This window comes from Sceloporus occidentalis, unplaced genomic scaffold (genome assembly GCF_023333645.1).
Source record: "Sceloporus occidentalis isolate IW3139 unplaced genomic scaffold, rSceOcc1.0.p SCAF_5, whole genome shotgun sequence".
In the NCBI taxonomy this organism is placed as follows: domain Eukaryota; kingdom Metazoa; phylum Chordata; class Lepidosauria; order Squamata; family Phrynosomatidae; genus Sceloporus; species Sceloporus occidentalis.
This window is the reverse complement of record NW_028316985.1, coordinates 71,107,437-71,124,876: the sequence shown is the minus strand read 5'-3', so window position 1 is coordinate 71,124,876 and position 17,440 is coordinate 71,107,437. Positions and strand designations below refer to the sequence as shown.

The following is a 17,440-nucleotide window of genomic DNA, read 5'->3' as shown; positions in this document are numbered from 1 at the left end:
GATAACTGTCTTCCTCCTTTTATGTCTAAGAGTTTCAGCTGATGGAAGAAGAAAGAGAAGCTACCTTTGCAAGTATCTCCATCCATCCATCCATCCAATCAGTTGCATGCGATGAATCCATAAAGTAATTTTGACATTAGTGGTGACAAAAGATTTTACAGTCACTGAAAAGATGTGCCATAGTTTTAGGTTCACCTGAATCACACCCCATTTCTACTACTGAAAGAGACTTGCAGCTAGCCCTAAAGATCTAACTGCTAGTTATTGTGAACATTTGAATATTGTTGGAATATAAATGAATTTGTGCATATTTTAACATTCTCAGGAGAAAGCAGAGGCAGCATTTAAGAATCTTTCCCACAGTCATATTTCCCCTGGGGTTTCTGCCTAGGAGATGACACCACGATTCAGAGAAATCTTTAGCAGATTGTGTGCTGCTGTCACATTGCCATGTAGTGGGGGGAAACCGGAGCTTCCCATGTGTAGATAATAAAGAATACTGGCTCATGGTGGAACATTTTACTGCCAGATTCATACAATACAAACCCAACATCTGACAGTATGATTCAGAAAAAGCACAGAACCACTAAGAATTAAATGGTAGCACCCCCAAATCTTTTTTTTTTTTGTACAGACCTACTAGTCATGAATAGAGAAAGAAACTAATTCCTAAGCTAACCTTATTTGTATGACCACTTGAATGAATTCTATTGAATCTATTCTGTGTTCAAATGTCTACATTGCTGACTACTGAAGTTTGCTTCCTTGCTCTGATCAACGGATGCCAAAATCTTTTAACAGTCACAGAAAATGGCAATGCAGTGGTGCAGAAAAATAACTCTACAAAGGCTAAGCATGCCTGTTTTTCTGTTTTTTCCATATTTAAGAAGCAAAAAGTCATACTGGGGCAGATGCACATTCCCTGCTTCCCACTATAGTTACTCCACAGCACTATGATATGACAAGCTGCAGTTTCCAAAACTCCTTCATCTGTTAAAAGCCATTGGTCACTTGTAATTCATAGTTCATAATTTATTGATTGTATAACACCTTTTACCTGGTTTTCAAGGTGAGAAGCTTGAAGTAGTTTACCACTTTCAAGGTAAGAGGTTTCAGGAACAGTCTTTCATGGTTAGCTATGATGCTACTGATGTTATTTCTGAGTGATCCATGACCAGTGTTATACCAGCACCACTAACACCACTAAGACTGCTGTCCAGTAGCTGTTAGGGATATTTAGTCTAGCTTCTTAGAGAAATCCTATCTGGCCCTATTAGCAGCAATGCTGTCATCAGCACAGCTTCTTTGCCTCACAGGCGCATGCAATCCCACAGAATTTTCTACCCCACAGAAACAGAGACCACACTGCAGGCAGAGAAACCACAGCCCAAGTCAAGGAAACCGCAGCCCTGGGTTTGCAAGTTATGAGCAGGGTAGATGATATTTGGGGATCTTGGAGTTCTGTCATACAGAGGATCACCATAGGTTGATGTCAAATTGATGACAAATAACAACAGACAGCATATTTTAATGCCAAATTAATTCAAAATACTGGAACAAAATAAACACCTGTACTTGACAACCACTGTTCTATAGAATGGTGTTTCATTCTGCTTTGTTTTTAAAAGCATGATCTCCTTTCCCCCTAAGTAGACTTCTGTGTGCCCCCTTGTATGACAGCTATAAGACAATCTGTCCTAGGATGAAGTATGGTGAGGATCATCTACCTTGCCATCCTAGCCAATCCTCATCTCTTCTAAACTTCATTAGGCAGAATGGGGCAATCGCCTCAGGCGGTTGGTGCAGAAGGACAGACTCCCAGTCATTCTTCCTGTACTTCATGATCATGTACTCCTCTGGGGGGATAGAGCTATTGTGCATGATTTCTCTGTTTATGCACCTCCTAAACTAGCCTGCTGCCTGCTACAGTGCTAAGGGAACAGCAAATAATCAGTGCTGAAATAAGACTGAACTGCTAGTCCAATCAACCTCCATAAAAAGTGTGGATGGGGGAACCATTTTGTTCTTTGACTCAAGTAGGGCTGCTCTATTTTTAGAAACTCTATGGTAAGGTTCACATCCAATAGATGAATCTTTCCTCATTTCTCTATACTAGGAATGTTGCATATTTCAATTTGTAAAACATCTGGCAGCAACTAAAACTGAGAAGTGTCATCCAGAAGAGGCTGAAACATGCACTCCCAACATTTCACAGATGAAAACCAGACATGTGTGACTGAGCAATATTACAGAGTGGGTATGGCCAGGCAACAAGTATTATTTATGAGAAAGATCACAGAAATCTACTATTTCAAGCAGAGAAACGTATGTACTGGGTTTAGGGAAGCTAGAGAAAAGGGAGGGGATGACCGAAATCCATAAATACAACACGGTGTTTGTTTGTGTGTGTGTGCATCTCTCTGTTGCCCTCCTTTGAGACTTAAAGTGTGTGCCTTGCCCAAGATAACTCACATCCATGTCTCAAGGCACATTATAGATCAGGTCAAATCCTAGCTTACCAGATAACACCCATGTGATCAGTTTTACCAGTCATAGCTTCTCAACCTAGCCATGACAGTTAAAGTGGTGTCAAACTGCATTAATTATGCAGTGTAGATGCAACTCTGGATTACTTCACAAGGTGAAAAAGGGGTAGGGTGGGGTAAATACATAATATGAATAGTTTTAGCTTCTGGAATAAATGGAAGATGAGTAGTTAGGAAATTAGTTAAGAATGAGTTTAGAAAGAGAATTAAAAAAAACCACATGATTGTCATAAAGACATGTACTCTAATAAGCCTTTTACAATTTCTCAGGCTATAGTCTTAAACACATTTACCTTGGAACAACACCCCCTGAACTTATTGGGACTTTCTCCTAAGCTGATGTGTGCATGATTGCACTGCTAATGTAAACTGAAAATAACTCTTAGGGGGGTAAAAACATCTCAAACTAATTAAACAATAAAATGTCTCCCGACATACAACTTCTAGAAGTTACACTTTGTTTCCTGTGCCACTGTGCATCCCTGGAACACACACAGGATTAGTAAAAACCAAGGAGAGGGGATGAAGTGAAAAAAATTAGTAATTAAACCTTGAAATATAGCGTTTACACACACCTGAAGAACAACAACAACAAAAACAGAATGGAATGGAGGGGGAAAATTTCAAATCAGGAATGCTCCTCTGCAATATTGATCCAATTTTATGGAAGTCAGAGGTGAGGAATGAATCTCTGTGTCTGTGAGAATACTGAGAGACCACCTGGTGCACAGTTTTAGGAGTGCTGTAATTCAATCAGGATCTCTGCAAAGAAAGCTCCTCTTTACTTGAAGTAGCCTCCCCCTTCCCTACTCTTATACCTACTCCTACTTCTCCTTTTTTTTTTTACCACAAGAAGCAATGTGGTGTTACACAAAGCAGGATGTTCTGTTCCAAAGGTAGGAGAGGCTACAGCAGTTTGATTTTGCCTGAGCCTACCAAGAAGGCAAGAATCTATTCTCTCCTTTTTTCTTCCACTTGCTAACTTAACTGAATACTAACTACTTTTGTATTATGAGCTCAGTTTGGTGCAACTGAAGTAAACCAAGGGCAAAGGGGTGAAAAGGATGAGCGAGAAACCAGGACAATTTAAAAACAGATAAGAAAGTGGTACAGCAGAAGATTAACTGTAGTCACCTTTGCAAAACTGAAACAGTTGAAGGATATGCAGAACATTGCTCCAAAACACACTGAAGAAATAATCCAGTTTGAGGCCACTTTAACTGCCCTGGCTCAATGCTAGAGAATTCTGGAACTGTAGTTTTGTGAGACATTCAACTTTCTTTGTCAGAAAGCTCTGGTACCACAATAAACTACCATTCCCAGGATTCCCTAGCACTTAATCACAGCAGTTAAAGCAGTCTTGAACGGGATTATTCCTGCAGCATGTTTTAGACCATTCATGCATGTTAGAAAACAAGCTTCAAGATTGGAGAGAGGGACAAGGGAAGGAATCCTATTGTCATTTCCATACTTTTGTTATGATCCTGTTTTATCGCTAGGGTGCAGATGTGAGGGGAAATGACACTGAAAAAAACTGTGTCTGTGCATGTCTGTACGTGCACACATGTATATGACTACAAGTAGGCAGTGTCACAAACTATGGGCACAGAAGAAATAGTTACTTACTGTAAGCCAATAGACAAACTGCTAACTGCAGAAGTGAGTTAAACCAAAACACAGTACCAGCCAGCATTCTGTGTTTACAATGCCACTAACACACAAAAACAATGGTTTAGAGTTTGCCTGCAAATAATCAAGAATACATCTGATGTGAAACAGAGAAGAAGAAATTGTGTCTGCCTCTCCTAAGGAATGTCCAAGTGCCCCAAGGGAGTACGTCTGATGACTTGTTCCATTCAGTTTCAAAATGAGCTTTCAAGCTTTTTAATTTACAGTGTTCCAGCGGTCCAATGGATATTCCTTATTAGACAATGTCTGTCTTAAGACATAATGACTTAAAGGAAACCATTACAAGAAAAGTCAAATTAAGACTTTCCACTGAATACTAAAATTTGTTGATACTGCATCCCAAGCAACAGAAAGCTAGTCACATTAAAGGACATGGCTAATGATTTGCCAAGAAAATTTACATATGCTAATGGCTGTGTGCAAAATCCTATCAGTGAGTGCACATAGAAACTGCTTGTTCATTAAGATACATCTGGATCCATTTAAGTTTATAGAACATTCCATATACATTACATTTAAAAGAAGGAAACTAGAAATGCAAAAACCCCACAGTGATTTCATCTCTCTCAATTCTTTTATGTATTTCAAGCAACAAATTACTTTTCTGTTATAAAAAAATCAGACCTATGGAGATACTAGCTAAACTGAAATGCTTGGATTTACATCAATTTAGTTCTATATCTGTTTTTAGAAAAGGCAACAACTGCCTGTTAGCTTAAAGCCCCAAGGTATTGATCTTAATTTCATCAAAGATTCTATAGCTTTACTCTCCACCTCACTGTTTAACAAGTTTGCCTGTCTGAGCTGGGGGAGGTGGGTCTGAATGAAGCATTCAACATTCATGCTGTGATCGCCTTGTCTAGAGCAGCTTAGAACATTTATAACCTCCATAGCAACCATCAGGCTGTCTCACATTATAACAAAATACAAAGTTGGACATACATTTCAAGATGCTCAAAACATTGTTGTTTTGTTTGTAAAACTAGGCCAACATGCTTCAGCTTTTGTGTACTCTTCTTAAGGCCCTTTTTAGGGGAATTTATAAAATAATAAAAGGTCAACATTTTTTAGACTTAATATTTGTAGTTTGGGAATTCTGCCAAATCATCTGTGGAAGCAGAGGTGGCAGTGGTAGATAGGTGATCAAAAATACTTTCTCTGTTCCATACCCAATACTTGTCTAAAAATAGTAGGTTGGACACTAGTTGATAATTATCCATCATAAAGCTCACAGCTGCCTCCTTTAGGCAAGCTGGAACTCTGCCTTGTTGTAAGAAGGCATGAGCCCTTCATGCACGCAGCCTGTTCCCTTCTAGGCTGCTTGATATGCCAGGAAGGGTAAGGGCCTAGCACATGTGTGGTGGCATTCACCTCTCCAAGAATCCTGTGAATGAAAACCTGTACCTCTCTTGCTATACCAGCTCAAGCTGATTCTACTGTGGTACAACTGCACTCTAGCTATAAACGTCAACACATCATTTTACCCATGTTTATGTTTTTATGAAATCAACAATTTGGTAGCTTCTATATTAACTACTGAAGCACACTTGACTTTCCCCACTATTTTCTCTTTAGCCTAGCCTTCTTTTTCCTGCATATTACATTTCTGTAATCTCTCCTCTGTCAGTCTCCATATTGTTCTTTCATTGCCTGATACTATACTGTCTTTGTTCCCTTGCTTTGTGATTGCTTCTCGTTTTGTTTTCCCATATAGGGTTCCGTTGCTGCCCATGACTTCTTCTCATTACTTCTGCCTACTAAATGAGCAAAACACATAACATGTTCACCTCTCAGCAGATCTCACACTAAGATTTTTTAAAATAATATTATATTAAACTAGCAAATCTGGATTTCCCAGTATAGAGAACTGCATGCTCCCCAGCTCTCTGATTTCAACAACTGACCATCTGGTTTGGTCAGAAGCTTTATACAGTAGTAGATTATCTAGATCTTATAATACTTTAATGGTTATCACCACTTTTTAAATAATTTTAATTGGTGTTTTAATATTATATACCAAATACCACTACTGTTATTGAGAACTGATTGTTTTACTTGTAAATGGTTTATTGTTTAATGTACTTCTATTCTAATCTTTTACATTATTGTTTTAAATGGTTTTAATTCTATAGTTTAACACTATTTTAATTTTACATTTATATTATTTGTAGCTAGATGTGATTTTACTCTTTTTTAAAAATCTTGTAAGTCACCTTGAGTCCAGTCTTAGGGAATAGGTGATTTATAAGAAAATTACTGATTTTTAATGTTATAATTAGTTTAATTTGCATTTTTATTTTAATATGTACAATTTATTGTGCTTTCATTGGAACCTTTTTAATTTATGTTGAAAGCCACCTTCCCAATCCTGGGAGAAAGGCAGTATATAAACCACATATGTATGCGTGTCTATAAGTTGCCTGTCAACTTGTGGCGGCTGCATGAATCTCATAGGTTTTTCTTTGGCAAGGAATACTCAGAGGTGGTTTTGCCAGTTCCTTCCTTTGAAATACAGCCTACAGTACCTGGGATTCATTATCAGTCTCTCATCCAAGTACTAACCAGGGCTAACCCTGCTTTGCTTGCAAGATCAGACAAGATGTGGTACCTTTAGGATAGTTAGGCCTCCATAAGCCATATTTGCCCACCACATCTTCTCTCTCTCTCTCTCTCTCTCTCACACACACACACACACACACACACACAGCACTATGGACAGAATTGTGGACTAGTGACACAATATTATCTGATCACTAGTACTAGGAGCTGTCCTTCTGGAAGCTCCAAACCGTCTGCTAAAATGATATCTAATACAGCTAGGTTTTGCACAAAGAAAATCAGCATGTGGTTATGAGCTGTGAAATACCTAGTATCTTTCTTCTGTATCTGGCTTATTGCACTTGGTATGTGCAGAGGAAACCTCAGTGAGTCTAGCTATAAAAAAAAGCAGGTCTGTGATTACATTTGGTATATTTAGAGGATGAATGGAGGTGAAATTGGATTCCCTAGTGAGAGACTCAAGATGCCCTAGGTAAGAGTTACAAGAGGAGGAAAGGGCTGCCTCAAAACTGTTTTTATATTTAAACCCCCTTAATGTAACTTTATGAGTTCTTTGAAGTACTGAGTATGTGATTATCTTTTCTGCTACTTTTATATTGACAGAGATTATGCATTTACATTTTCTCTTATCTTATTGTCATGCTGGTACTTTATTAAAATTTAAACAGTTTCAGTATTTTATATTCGTGTATGATTCAACAGTTGACAATCTAGTGCCATGAAATGTCTGTGCTCATGGTTTGGTTTTACTGAATTTGTAAGCAGTTTTGAACATGCTTTCAAACATTAAACTCCTGTTTAAGTATGTGCTCAGCATGTGAATCCTAAGGGGATAGATCACTTTGCCTGTTCAATAGTAAGAGAAAGCTACTCGGAACATTATTACAGATAGCCTTCTATTTCTATTGTAAGAGTTTATACCAACTGTTTGGCTTAACTCTGGTCAGGTATTGGCACAAAAAAATACAGGGGAAACTGAGGGAAATATAGATGAAAATCTTGCATATTACCAAAAAAAATGGGAATGAGGAAGAAGGAAGAATGGTTAGGAGAAAAATAAACCTACCTCTTAAAAAGCAAAAGCTTTTTGGTGGATATAAATGAAGAACAGATTCTAGAGTGGACAGGCACAGAACATATGAATTCTCCAGTTACCATTTGCTGATAATGATGGAGACAGAATACACTTTCAATCTTTATGATGTTCTTACTTCCTAAGGAATGGAGAGCACTGACATTTACCTCCAGCAAGGGTTGGGAATTGGTTATCTTTATTATCTGTTTTGGATTGCAAATCCCATTTCCCATGGGCTATTCTAGCAAGAGCTGACAAAATTTGGAGGACCACAACTTTCCCATGACCTACAGTTTAGATTTTCACTTAACACGTCTTGCCTAGGCTTCAGTCAGGAGCCCACAAAGCATAAGGTGAGCCTCAATCAGCACAGGTACTTTACAGGGCTAGTATTGCATGACCTGGCACAACCCCAACTTCACTTGCACTGGAAAAATACAGCAGTTAACTGAGGTCTTTTCAGCTAGTCTTCCCATCAAAACACCACAGGGTCTGGTCTTCCTCTAATGGCTGGGTAACCTTAAATCTTCCTACCTGTAGGCAAGCACACAGTCATCTGCCAATTTTTACCTTGTGCATTGTGTTATGTTAAGCAGGCACTGGGAAGTATGAGACTGGGAATGCCAAACAGGTCACTCAGCAATCTAGTTCAGGGAGTACTGTTTCTGGGCATCCCAGGTTGACATATCTAACAGACTTAAGTGTTAGAGTCTGTGTTCAGCACTTCCATGGAATGCTCATTGTATAGCCACTTACACATTCCCCAAAAAGAAGAAATATATTGCCAAAACAGAGGACAAAATGAGGGCACAGGCTTGCACATTTACATATCGCATAGACAGAGATGCAAATTTAGACACTATCGCTATGATTTAATTGTATCTTGCCACAGCAAGGAAGACTGTGACAAGCTGAGCAGTATGCCTTCTCAGTCTGCTGTCCAGGTGTACTGTTAACTGTTAATAAGCATTCCAGTTGAATTACAGTACCAGAATAGTTACCTATGTATAGCTGTAGTTGTAACTGTGATGATACACAAAGTGAGGCATGTCATTATATAAGATATTTACATCCAAGAGAAGTTCTTATGCTGAATTTATCAAGACACTAAATTTATTACCTATAGTTTGAATTGAGATAATGGGTTTTTATTTCATTAACAGTCTTGATTTAATTAACAATGTTAACATAGCAATACCAGCTTCATTTATATACCACTTCATACCACACTAAGCAGTCTCTAAGCGGTTTATAACTGTAAGGTAATTGCCCCCAGCAAGCTGGGTATTCATTTTAGTGACTTCGGAAGGATCCAAGCCTGAATTGAGCCTCAGCCCTTGGCTGGGATTGAACTCACAACCTTATGCTTGTATTATCATCAACAATTTTATTCATAATAGTTATTATGACTTTTAAATATATTTAAAGGTTAATTTAATTAGTTTTTGTGGGTTTTTCAAGCTATGTGGCCATATTGTAGAAGAGTTTATTCCTGATGTTTTGCCAACATATGTGGCTGGCATCTTCAGAGAATTTATCTGAAGATGCCAGCCTAAAATGCTGGCGAAACATCAGGAATAAGCTCTTCTAGAACATGGCAACATAGCCCGACTAACACAAAAAAAACTGTGAATGCTGGCCATGAAAGCCTTCGACTTCACATTAATATAATTGATTCTGCCTTATTTTTTTCATGTTATTTTCCTCTCACTTTATAATCCACATGCTCTTCTCTATATCCTGTCAAATTAGGATAAAATTTCATGCACCTGATGAAGTCGATCTCAATTTCAGAATGCTCAGAACTGCCAATTCTACATGATTTGACTGCACCTATGGCTACCTGAACAGAAATACCACACCACTCTGTTACACAACATTTTCTGTTAGATTCAAGTTGGGCACAGTCAGTATTTACTACACTCTATACTGCTTCTTGGCCAGGATAGTAAATCACAGTTTTACATCTTAAGATTGTGGTCTTACTCTAGAAAGCATTTTGAATTCCAGATACAATGCCATGAAAACGTTTGGATCACTGTTGACTTTTGGCTCTGTATTTTTAATGCAGTGAGCTTCACATCAATAGCATCTAATACAAAAGGTCAAGGCAACTGCCAGAAAGAATGTAGTTGAGGTCTTAGGCTGTAATCTTATACATAGTTACTTGGTAGTACCTGGGAGTAAGAGCTATTTAATTCAGAAGCACTCATGTTTGATCTGACATAAATAGGTAGTAGGTTTTGTGAGGACTTTGGAAATTTTAGATTGTAAGCCTGAGGGCAGGGAACCGTCTAATTAAAAAGATTGTATGTACAACGCTATGTAAATTTACAGGGCTTTATAAATAAAGGTTAATAATAATAATAATTATAAGCATCACATATGAATTAAAATAAAATGCCAATGAAATAAATATTAATTTTATACCTGTTACTTTCTATATACATAATTTGGCTGAACAAAGAAATTTCTGCATGCATGGCAGCTATAATATCTAGGATAGAATTGGGAACCATGTTGCTGAATAGCAATTTCCACCATCCCTCACCACTGACTGTGTTCAACTGAGGCTGATGGGATTTATAGTCCAGCTGTATCTGAAGTATGACATATTACACAGTCTATATCTAAGGTGACTTACCACATGGATTGCCACTACTATGTGGGGTACACTATATGGTCTATATACAGTGGTGACTACATTTTTGGCATTTACTTTTAAATTTTAAAGAGGTCCTTTTTATTAGATTGTGTTTTCATGATATATTTGAACTTAATGAGTGGAACAGTTTATAGGCATAGTGACCATGCTAGCCCAAAGATGTGTCATACTGGGAGGGCCCTCAATTGGCGCATGAAGTTGTAAGAATAAATCCCTCAGCTATAATACTGGAGTTCCGGAATCAACTGAGACTTCTATACTTGAAAGAAAACTTGAAAAACACTGTTTCAAGAAGAATTGAAATTGTCAGCAAAAGAGCTGAACCTTCTCACCCTTAAATTCCTAATTAGAGCAGTCTCAGTGGGAACTGGCCATTTAAATGACAAGTACAAGAAAGAAGGAAAATAAGACTTGTTAAGATGACAGTATTCAAACTAATTACTTCTCAGTAATCATACAGTCTCCAGTAGAACTACATCACACAAAGACATCAAGTACTATTTAAGTCCAGTTTAGTCCAGTTGCAGCAAATATGTTTAAGCTGCCTGAAATTCAACATTTTGACACAACTATGTTGTGGGTTTATCTGCAAGTGGTTCAAACATGTTCAAGAATGCTGACAGATGAGAATAAAAAAAATGTATCAATTCATTGTAATATGATCATCATGGCTTTCTCGTTTTTATTGTGTAATGCAACAAATTTATCTAAATGGAGTAAACAACTCTTTTCAATTGAAGACTGGAGATTTCTCACAAAAAATTATTACAGTATGGTAAAACATGAAAAGTAGATTGCCTTCTTTTTATACACAAGTCTGCAAGTTATTTTTGTTAAAACCTGTTATGAGGTTAGGTAACATTTCAGTTTTTTTTTATTCAGATGAACCATGTGACTCTGCAGAGCTCACAGAGTTATGAAAATACTCTTTGACATTAATCCTTTCAATCCAAAATCAAAACTATTTGTTGATAGAAGCAATTGTGCCATTTATATCATTTTTTACTTGGCCTAAACTTTACTGTTCCTTCATTTTTATTTGGTCTTAATTCACAAAATATACTACAATGGTTTTGATCAAGAAAATTAAACACAGACTTTAAAGAAGATTATTAAGTTTGGTAGTTCTTGCTAGTCTTAAATGTGAAACAGGCAATGCTTTCAAGGGACAGAGACTGTGTAGTGGCAGAAGACCAATGGATGTGCAGACACCCACAAATCTCTTTACATACCACACATGGACTCAAAGATATGTGGTAGAGTAACAAGAGTAAGACCACATACCAATGCATTACAAGCAAGGCAAATTCAAAACAAGCAAAATTATGATATGACATGAACTAAGTCTACAGTGGGAGGTGGCAGAAGATATATATAGAATCATAAAATCATAGAATCCGAGAGTTGGAAGAGACCTCAAGGGTCATGCAGTCCAACCCTCTGCTATGCAGGAACACAAAATCAAAGCACCTCCAAGAGTTGGCCATCCAGCCTGTTTAAAAACCTCCAAAGGAGACTCCACCACACTCTAAGGGAGTGTGTCCCACTGTCAAACATCAGGCCATCCATAGTTTGTAATTCACAGTATTCCTTTGCTTTCATCTCAAGGCAGAAAGGAACTCATTTTAAACATAATAATAATAATAATAATAATATTTTTATTTATATTTTCCCGCCTCTCCCTACGGATCGAGGCAGGATTACAGCCAGTATCAATTCACAATACGTCACAATTACAATTACATCTTGGAAATATCAGATTCTTGTAATGAAAAGATACTATAGGGCCGAGACAGACAGCCCAAAAGTGGTCATGGCCGTGGCGATTTTAGGGTTAGGGACCATGCACCAATTGTATGGTCCCTAACCCTAGCTCTAGAATGTGCCAGCGGCAGCAGCATCACGGCAACCCATCCACACGGGCGCATATATATATATATATATATATATTCACAATGATACATAGCATCACATAGTGGTTTCCATATCAGTGAGGTGTGTTTTCTCCAAACTTAAAACAGCTGTCCAAAGTGCTGAACCCAAAATAGCTTCAGCATATGAAACCCAGTGAGGGGTTGCCTGCACAGGCCAAAATGCCCAGCTTCCCCCTCTCCCCCGGGCTTCATGTTGTCTAGTTTAGATCATGCAAGCCAAAACTCCCAGGGCAGGACTGGGCCTGATTCTTCCTGTGCACACCTGGACCCAGAGGATCAGGTCTAACGCCAGGGTAAAGTGCCTTTATCCCAGTGTAAAACACTCCTGGTTTTGTGTGTAGATTCTAAGAAACTGCTGCAAAACTGGACTGTTCAGACAGCCCCCTGGTGCTCCTTATCTTGTTGACTGTCAATCCAGCCAAGAATCCCCCTGCAGTTACTCTGGCTGATGCAGAAATGGGGCACCTGGCCATGTGGGTGTAGCCAGGTGCCCATTTTTATGTCAGATGGGGCGACTGGGGGGCCTCTCAGTTGGATCAACAGCCAGCAAGGTAAGGAGCAGCATGCCAGTCCCAGGTTCTGGATCAGCGCAAGGACAGGTGTGTGAACACCAGCCCCCCAGGCCAACCCAAGGAGCAGCACAGGCTCAGCCCAGGCTTTCCCAGCCCATCTGCTCAGCCATTGGTGAGCTTGGGCAAGTCACATGTTCTCAGCCTCAGGGGAAGGCAATGGAAAACCTTCTCTAAACAAATCTTGCCAAGAAAACCCTGTGAGAGGGTCACCATAAGTTGGAAAAAAACTGAAGGCACACAACAACAACCTTGTACAGGCCCTTTAAAGTTAAGACTTAACCCAGGAGTGGATTCACTACCGCATTAACATAGACGCTACCAACTGGCACTGATGATATGTACCAGAAGAACCATTATCGTAACATAGATTTTAGATGCTAGGATTATTGAATATTTGCATGCCCCCATATACACAAGCAAAATATTTAGTTTTGCAACCATAATGTGAAAGCAGGATAGAAAAATGAAGTTATTGAAAATGTGAATACCACATAGGAAATAGGCATAGATAACAAGCATCTCAACTTATAAAGACATCTCAAAACGAGACCTAATAATAGTTAGTATTTGGTAGAGTGCATTCTTACACTAGAACTAATACATAATTGAGAAAACAAGTAGTATGGCTCCATAGGATAAGCAATATACTGTCATTTACACTAAATAATTTATGTTCCTTTATTTCATATTTGAGAGCGATGATTCAGAGTGATACAGCCAAGTAACAGCTAATTTTCTATCTAATATGTCAATTAAGCTTTTATTCTTAACCATCTCACTGTCATATCCCTTTGCATACCAAGAACATCAAGGTAGTCATACAAGTTAGCATTTTCTTTCTAAAAATAGGTTTTTAAAAATCTGTCTAATGCTACAAAAATCAGGTCCTGTCTTCTGCCTCATTGCAATAACTGTACATAATATTGCTTCTCCCAAACCAGGAAACACATTTAAAAACTCTCAAGAAAAGCCCCTTTTAAATATATGATTTAACAACTTAAACAAAGCAGAGTCATTCAAACTATTTCAACAATTATGAAAATGGCTCTTATTATCAAAAAAATGAGCAAACTTCAGCTGTTACTGAATTTGCCACTGACTGTAATGAATGAATTCTGTTGCCACAGATATTTAGACACATGTTTATTGGTGCTCTGGAAGGGACAACCATTTTCTATTAAAATAATCTCATTTGCAAAAGAATTGAGATGAAACATATAATAGCAACTACCATAAAACTAAGAATGCCAATACACTGCTCATGCTATTTCAGCCTAACCTCCATTGAACCGACCATCTTTAATTACAAACTAAGCTCTTCTAGCAGTCTTCAAAATGAAAAGTCAAATTAATTTTACACGTTGAATAAACGTTATAATGAAATTTCTTTCAAAGAAAGAGCATGACACAGACCCTCATGGTTAACATCGGTTTAATGTACTAAAACCAGCACCACCTATTGGGTAAAAAATATAGGTTAATATCTACTTTCTCTGTTGTAAAACTGGGGCTTGGGTATAAATGACTGCAGCGAATCTTTATTCTCGCTCACAGTAATAGAAACAATATGTTCCTCTCCCTTTGGCAGATGCTAGCGATGTAATAGCCGTGACTGTATGTCACAAAGAAATGAGAAGCCTGTGTTTTGTTTGGTAATTGTATCATACTGGTATTTAACAATCTGACTGTTTAACATTTTAATTTAAAATCCTTTTTTTTAAGCGCTAGCAAATTAAGCAGAAAGTACAAGCCCTCTATATGAAAGTGAGCATATTCAATATTAATTTGATTATGTAAGCTGCACTGTCGGGAGGAGAGAGAAAAAAACAGATCGGAACAAGTGTGTCCTGAATTGAGTGAACTGATTAGCAAGAAGACACTTTTCTTCTTAGAGACAGAAATCTATTTTATGGCATTAGACTGAGGAATCCCCTCAGTCCTTTGATGGGCAGAAGTCAAGAGCATCCACCATTCATCTCAATGGAAAGAGCCATCCTATGAGTGGTTTGGATGAGCACCCAATGCCAGCTGACTGAACACGTAACACAATCCAACACCCCACAGAGGCAGGTCGATGCCTGTTGGACTGTAGGCAGTTTCTCATTCTCCGATCATGTGTGCAGAGACTCAGAGGAGGGTTGCATGCCTCCTGGGTGGGGGAGAGAACAGAATGGCTCAGATACTACCCTCCCTTCATGGTCCTGGGTGCCACCAGCCCTGCTTTCTCTCGCAAGGCTTGCTATGTGGAGTGGTGAGCTGCCTTGGTGCATAAGCGGTATATAAATAATAATAATAATAATAATAATAATAATAATAATAATTACAATGCAACTGGGATCACTCTTCCATTGACCAATGGAGCAGTGCAACTGGGACCACTTTTTCATTGACCAGAACTGATGGTCCAGATCTTGAATGGGAGAAAGGGAGTATATACATGCAGTAAATAATGGTGTAGTGGTTTGAGCATTGGGCCACAACTCTGGAAGAGTCTGGAAACCATGCCCTATGAGGAGCAATTTGGGGAGCTGGGGATGTTTGGCCTGGATAAGAGACGGTTAAGAGGTGATACGATAGCCTTATTTAAATACTTGAAGGGATGTCATATTGAGGAGGGAGCAAGCTTGTTTTCTGCTGCTCCAGAGAATAGGATCGGGAATAATGGATGCAAGCTACAGGAAAAGAGATTCCACCTCAACATTAGGAGGAAATTCCTGCGGTAAGAGGTGTTGTTTGACAGTGAACAGATTTCCTCAGAGTGCAGTGGAGTCTCCTTCCTTGGAGGTCTTTAAACAGAGGCTGGATGGCCATCTGATGAGGATGCTTTGATTGAGATTTCCTGCATGGCAGAATGGGGTTGGACTGGATGGCTCTTGTGGTCTTTTCCAACTGTACAATTCTATCACTCAGGGTTTGCTCCCCTGCTCAGCCATGAAACCCGCTGGATGGCCTTGGACAAGCCACACTTTCTCAGCCTCAAGGGCAACCCTTTTCTGAACAAACCGGACCAAGGAAACCCCAGGAGAGGTTCGCCTTAGGGCCGCCCTTAGTGAAAATGACTTGAAGGCACACAACCACCACAACAAACCCAATGAATACATGTGTCTCCCACTGGTGCGGGTGAGAACAGGTGCCCCCTTTGGGCATCTCTTCTCCCTGCAGAGAGTCCCCTCCTTTAAGAGGAGGATAATAGATTCCGGCTGGCCTTTCTTCTGGCCAAAGCAGGGCCCCGCTCTGGCCCTGAGGTGAGATGCCCATAACTCAACCTCTGGCTTCTGCCCACAGGGAAGAACTTTTCTTCCTTTTTGACTTGCAGGATGTCTGTGGTAATGCATTCCCGATATCGTTGCGTGCGATAACTGTTCACGGGATTCATCACCGTTTCCGCTTTATTTGCAGGATGCTTTCAAAGACGCTTTGATCTCTCTTTGATGTCTGAAATGAGTCCCAGAGTGGTAAAGTCCTAACTGAAAGGAAGGCATGGGCAGCATGGGCTTTTCCTAGACTTCAGCCTACTTCCTGAGATGCTTTTGGTGGAGTGGAGGGCATAGCATCTGAGGAAGTAGACTGAAGTCTAGCAAGAGCCCATGCTGCCCATGCCTTTCTTCCAGTGAGTCTCAAAGGTCTGCAGGAGAAATAAACCTTTCCTTGGCATGGAGAAGCCTCACTCTCTCAGCCTCAGAGTCTGGCCATGGCACCAATAGCCCTCTCTGAAGCCACTGGCCAAAGAACCCCCCCCCCACCATCCCCAGAAGTCAGGCAAGAGCAGGGGGGGAAGGCGCAAGGGGGCACTCACCTCTCTGCCCAAGGCAGGCCAGCTGGAGGCAGGCGAGGAGCCAGGGCTGGAGGGCCAGCATGGCCAAAGCCTTCTTCCTTCGCCCCTCGCGTTTCCTCCGAAGCCAAGGGAAGGAAGGAAGGAAGGGAGAGAGGCACAGCCAGGGAAAGGAAGGCACACAAATCCCCTTTAGCAGGAGCCACCTGCCCCAGGAGCTGCTGCGGCTGCGGCTGCGGCTCGTAGTGCTTCTTGCCGGAGCCGCCTCCAGGAGGAGGGCATCTCTCTCTCTCTCTCTCTCTCTCTCTCTCTCTCTCTGAGCCTAAAGAGAAAGGGAGCGAGAGAGAGCGACCGAGCTGCCTGCAAGAGCCAAGGAAAGGCTCCCGCCGCCCAGAGCACGCGCCACGGGCACGCGCCCAGCAGGGAGGGCAGGGGCTGGGAGGAAGGAGGGAAGGAAGGAAGCCCAAGGAAGGAAAGAAAGAAGGAAGGGAGCCCAGGGAAGGAAGGAAGGAAGGAAGGGAGGGAGGGAGGGAGGGAGCCAAGGGAGGGAGCCAAGGGAGGGAGGAAGGAAAGAAGTAAGGGAAGAAATAAAAAGGGAGGAGGAAGGAAGGAGAGGAGCCCAAGGAAG

At 40.1% G+C, this 17,440-nt stretch overlaps 1 protein-coding gene across 3 annotated transcripts in view; it reads right to left on the bottom strand.

Moving 5' to 3' along the window:
* The window catches only part of PTPRZ1 (protein tyrosine phosphatase receptor type Z1), a 121,419-nt gene extending 104,305 nt beyond the window's left edge, over positions 1-17,114 (bottom strand). For all 3 annotated transcript variants that reach the window (XM_089524364.1, XM_089524365.1, XM_089524366.1), the window contains exon 1: positions 16,837-17,114. In XM_089524364.1, coding sequence (XP_089380490.1) covers positions 16,837-16,897 — 61 coding nt within the window. In that variant the 5' untranslated portion in view covers positions 16,898-17,114. The remainder of the gene's footprint in view (positions 1-16,836) is intronic.
* Between the last annotated feature and the right edge of the window lie 326 nt (positions 17,115-17,440).